Below are 3,309 nucleotides of genomic sequence, written 5' to 3'. Positions count from 1 at the left end.
AAAGGAACTTTCTTCTGTTTGTAATTCCCTTCATATTTCCTTTCTTGCTAGAGGCCTAACGATACCTCAGATCTTACCAAGATACATACATTACTGAGCAGCCATAGCGTTTGCTTAGTGCGCATGCGTTACTTTATTCCCACACAGCCCATCACTGCGTCGAGGCCCTATGCTCCCGATGGACGTCCGTCCGGCCCTTGAAGGGTGGTCGGGAATTCTGGCCTCCTCCGGTGCTCTGCAAGGGGTGCATGGTGAAAGTATGGTTCCTTTCGTATGCGACAGCGGTTACGAGCAATGATATAAAATAATACAACCTGCTTGTCCAGGCTGCCGTATGTGCGTTCTTCTCTCTCAGCTTCTTCGATCTTCCTTCCAAGGGTAGACGGCACGATGATACAATATTATTTTACAGCAGCTGCCGAGCGTGATCTCTGGTGCGTCCACGCTTTCTGATAAACTCGGTTATTACGCAAAAGAAATGCTAACATAAAAAGAGGAAAATTTGTAGAGTAAAATAGATGACGCGGTTTTAACGCACGTTCGCAGGTGCGCTCACACGCGCGCTCGCGTGCGCACTCTCCCCCCCGGGGAGCCGATAGGAAGCATGAGTCCTCCGCCGACAAGTCTGCATAGTGACGGACAAAATGTCACGTCACAATGTATATCATATTCTAATTTTATTGAATTAAAATTTAAAAAGATAGATGCTAGAAAAAATAAAAAATTCTAGAAGATTGCCGATATTGTTGCAATATTAAGTGCACATTTTTATTTTTATTAAATTTATTACATATTGATACGCGATACCATTCTAATATTGAAAGTATCTTAATTGCAACTTTTTAAACATTATAAAAAATAAAATAATAATTCGTTGTAATAAAATTATCAGTTGCCATAAAAATCGCTATTATTAATAGTTCATATACGAGATATTGATATTTTAACATGTTGAAGTCGTAATATGATGTCGTTTCTTATTTTAACGTCATTTAGGTTGCCAACTGTTACAAATCGAAATCGTCGCAACAGATTTACGATTATTGTCGCCATGGATAAAAATGCATATTTCTGACCTAAATATAGGCAATATAAAAAGAAAAGATAACCATTAATCTTATTAGCAGTAATTTTGTGAAAAATAAAACAATGGCCGGTATTCATAATCAATTCTTATTTCAAGACTGTATTTTTTAAGATGTTAATATCTGTGATTGGTTTCTCTGTAATTGGGTATTATTTTAAGAGTGTATGTATTTGAGACGATCTTAAATATGAAAATCGACTGTGAATATTGATAAGTAGGTAAATCTAATTTTAGAAAGTATTGTATTATGAGAGAAAATGAAGATCGTGAATTTTAATAAAAGTTAAAATGCATTGTGATAGATTAATTTCCAATCAAAACAGAATTTTCTAAAGAAAAAAAAAATTTTTAATTTAAACCATTTTCAAAATAAATGGCTTAATATGAAAATATTTACCTATGCAATCCCTAAAGCCCATACCAAACGGAATATACGTATAACGATGACGGGTTGTTAAAAATCGTTCGGGGATAAATTCCAGCGGCTTATACCAATACGCAGGGTTACGATGAATAGCAAATGTTGGAATCATAATGTAACATCCTTCCGGCAAAGTACACGATTCTAAAATTGGTAAAGCTCTTTTTCATAACTTAATAAAATATTACATAAATCCATTAATTTATACATGCATAGATTCAATAATCAGTGCTATAAAATACCAAGTTTTATATCTCCTGTAAGTTGCCGCGAAATGATAGGCACAATAGGAAATAATCTTAAAGTCTCTTGAATCACCATATGAAGATATCGCATACTAAGGAGTCGTTGAGCATCAATTTTATCATTATTGAATGTGACTAATATTTCCTGTCGCAGTTTTTCCTAGGAAACAAAATGTAAAGACAATAACAAATAAATATCTAAAAAAACAATATAATAAATTAAATAGTATTTTTAACCCTTAGTACACGTTAGTTTTGGGTACCCTTAATATACACGTTCGGTCATTCGTGTATTGGTTTAATTTTCATCACTTTTACAAGTATATATGTATAAATTATTAAACAATTTTTACGTATATTTTTTGACATCTTTAGAAAGTATTTGTGCAGTTATATATTCATAATAAATGATAGATAAATTGTTGTCACTAAATATAGTTAACAAAATCAGAAAAATGCACTATTTCATATAAAAATATAAAAATTTGAAACAAAAATATTTAAAGGAAAAGTATGGTTCAGTATCTTAAAATTGATATTCCAAACTACAAGAAAAAAAAATAGTTCAAGTGTCAGCTGTTCAAAAAGTATAATTATTGAGTAATCTGAAAATGATGTTTTTTAAAATATTTTTTAATATATATATATGAATGGTTATAAATTGAAGATATATATATATTGCATTTACATTTTAAAACAATGGATTTTATTATTGCTATTGTCAAAAATACTTATAATTTTTTAAGAAAATGTTCTCTATAACATTACAGACAACATAATATATAATACAATATAATATTACTGACAATATTTAGAACAGAGGTCAAAAATCGCGTTTATTAAGGACTAATATGTTGTTTTAGGATTAAATTCTTTTTTGAATAATTCGCGAAATATTCTCGCAATACAATCAAGAATTAGTTGAAGTTTTAAAGGAAAAAAATTTTTTTTACAAAAAATATACACTCTGAACACACCTTAGGTCATTCATGACCCAGAGGTGCACTTTGGAGTTATGCCAGTTAAAGGATACGCATGAATCGAGACCGATAACGCACAAAACTTGTTCTCTATAGTGTTACGTCAAACCCTTAATATTGGAGAGAGAGAGGAAGATGGAGAGGGTACGGAAGGACGGTTGACTCAATCTCACAGGTATACGCACGGAAGCGTACAGCTGTGAGTTGTTAGCACTTCTTTAAAGTCCCGGAATGTGGGTCAACGTCCTGAAGGGACGGTATGACACCTATTCCGCTGGACAGTGCGAACGTTGGTCCTACTTTTTAGGTCAAGGAACTTAATCCTTTTGACCTGGGACTGGACCTCGTGCAATTCTAAGCGTTACGGGAATACGGGATATTAGTGAGGGGCGATTTAAAAATTACTCGGAGGAATCTTTAGTAAAAATTTAAAAGCTATTTATTTCTATACGGCTAAAGCTAATTTACATGATTAAACTAACAATAAGTCTAGTTACGATAAGTTTAAAATTTTATGTGTGCGTGTGTGTGTGTGTGAGAGGGAGAGGAGGAGGTGATTATCGGGTATTGGATGGG

General features: G+C 32.9%; 1 protein-coding gene across 1 annotated transcript in view; it reads right to left on the bottom strand.

Annotated features, from left to right (window-relative positions):
• Positions 1-878: 878 nt before the first annotated feature.
• The window catches only part of LOC108767591 (cytochrome P450 4C1), a 12,897-nt gene continuing 10,466 nt past the window's right edge, over positions 879-3,309 (bottom strand). The window contains exons 9-11 of the mRNA XM_018517556.1: positions 1,751-1,913; positions 1,485-1,652; positions 879-1,076 (exon numbers count right to left, since the gene is read on the bottom strand). Of these exons, the coding sequence (XP_018373058.1) occupies positions 922-1,076; positions 1,485-1,652; positions 1,751-1,913 (486 nt within the window). The 3' untranslated portion in view covers positions 879-921. The remainder of the gene's footprint in view (positions 1,077-1,484; positions 1,653-1,750; positions 1,914-3,309) is intronic.

Source organism: Trachymyrmex cornetzi, unplaced genomic scaffold, assembly GCF_001594075.2.
Source record: "Trachymyrmex cornetzi isolate Tcor2-1 unplaced genomic scaffold, Tcor1.1 scaffold694, whole genome shotgun sequence".
Classification (NCBI taxonomy): domain Eukaryota; kingdom Metazoa; phylum Arthropoda; class Insecta; order Hymenoptera; family Formicidae; genus Trachymyrmex; species Trachymyrmex cornetzi.
The sequence above is the reverse complement of the archived record's forward strand: the minus strand, read 5'-3'. Positions and strand labels throughout refer to the sequence as shown.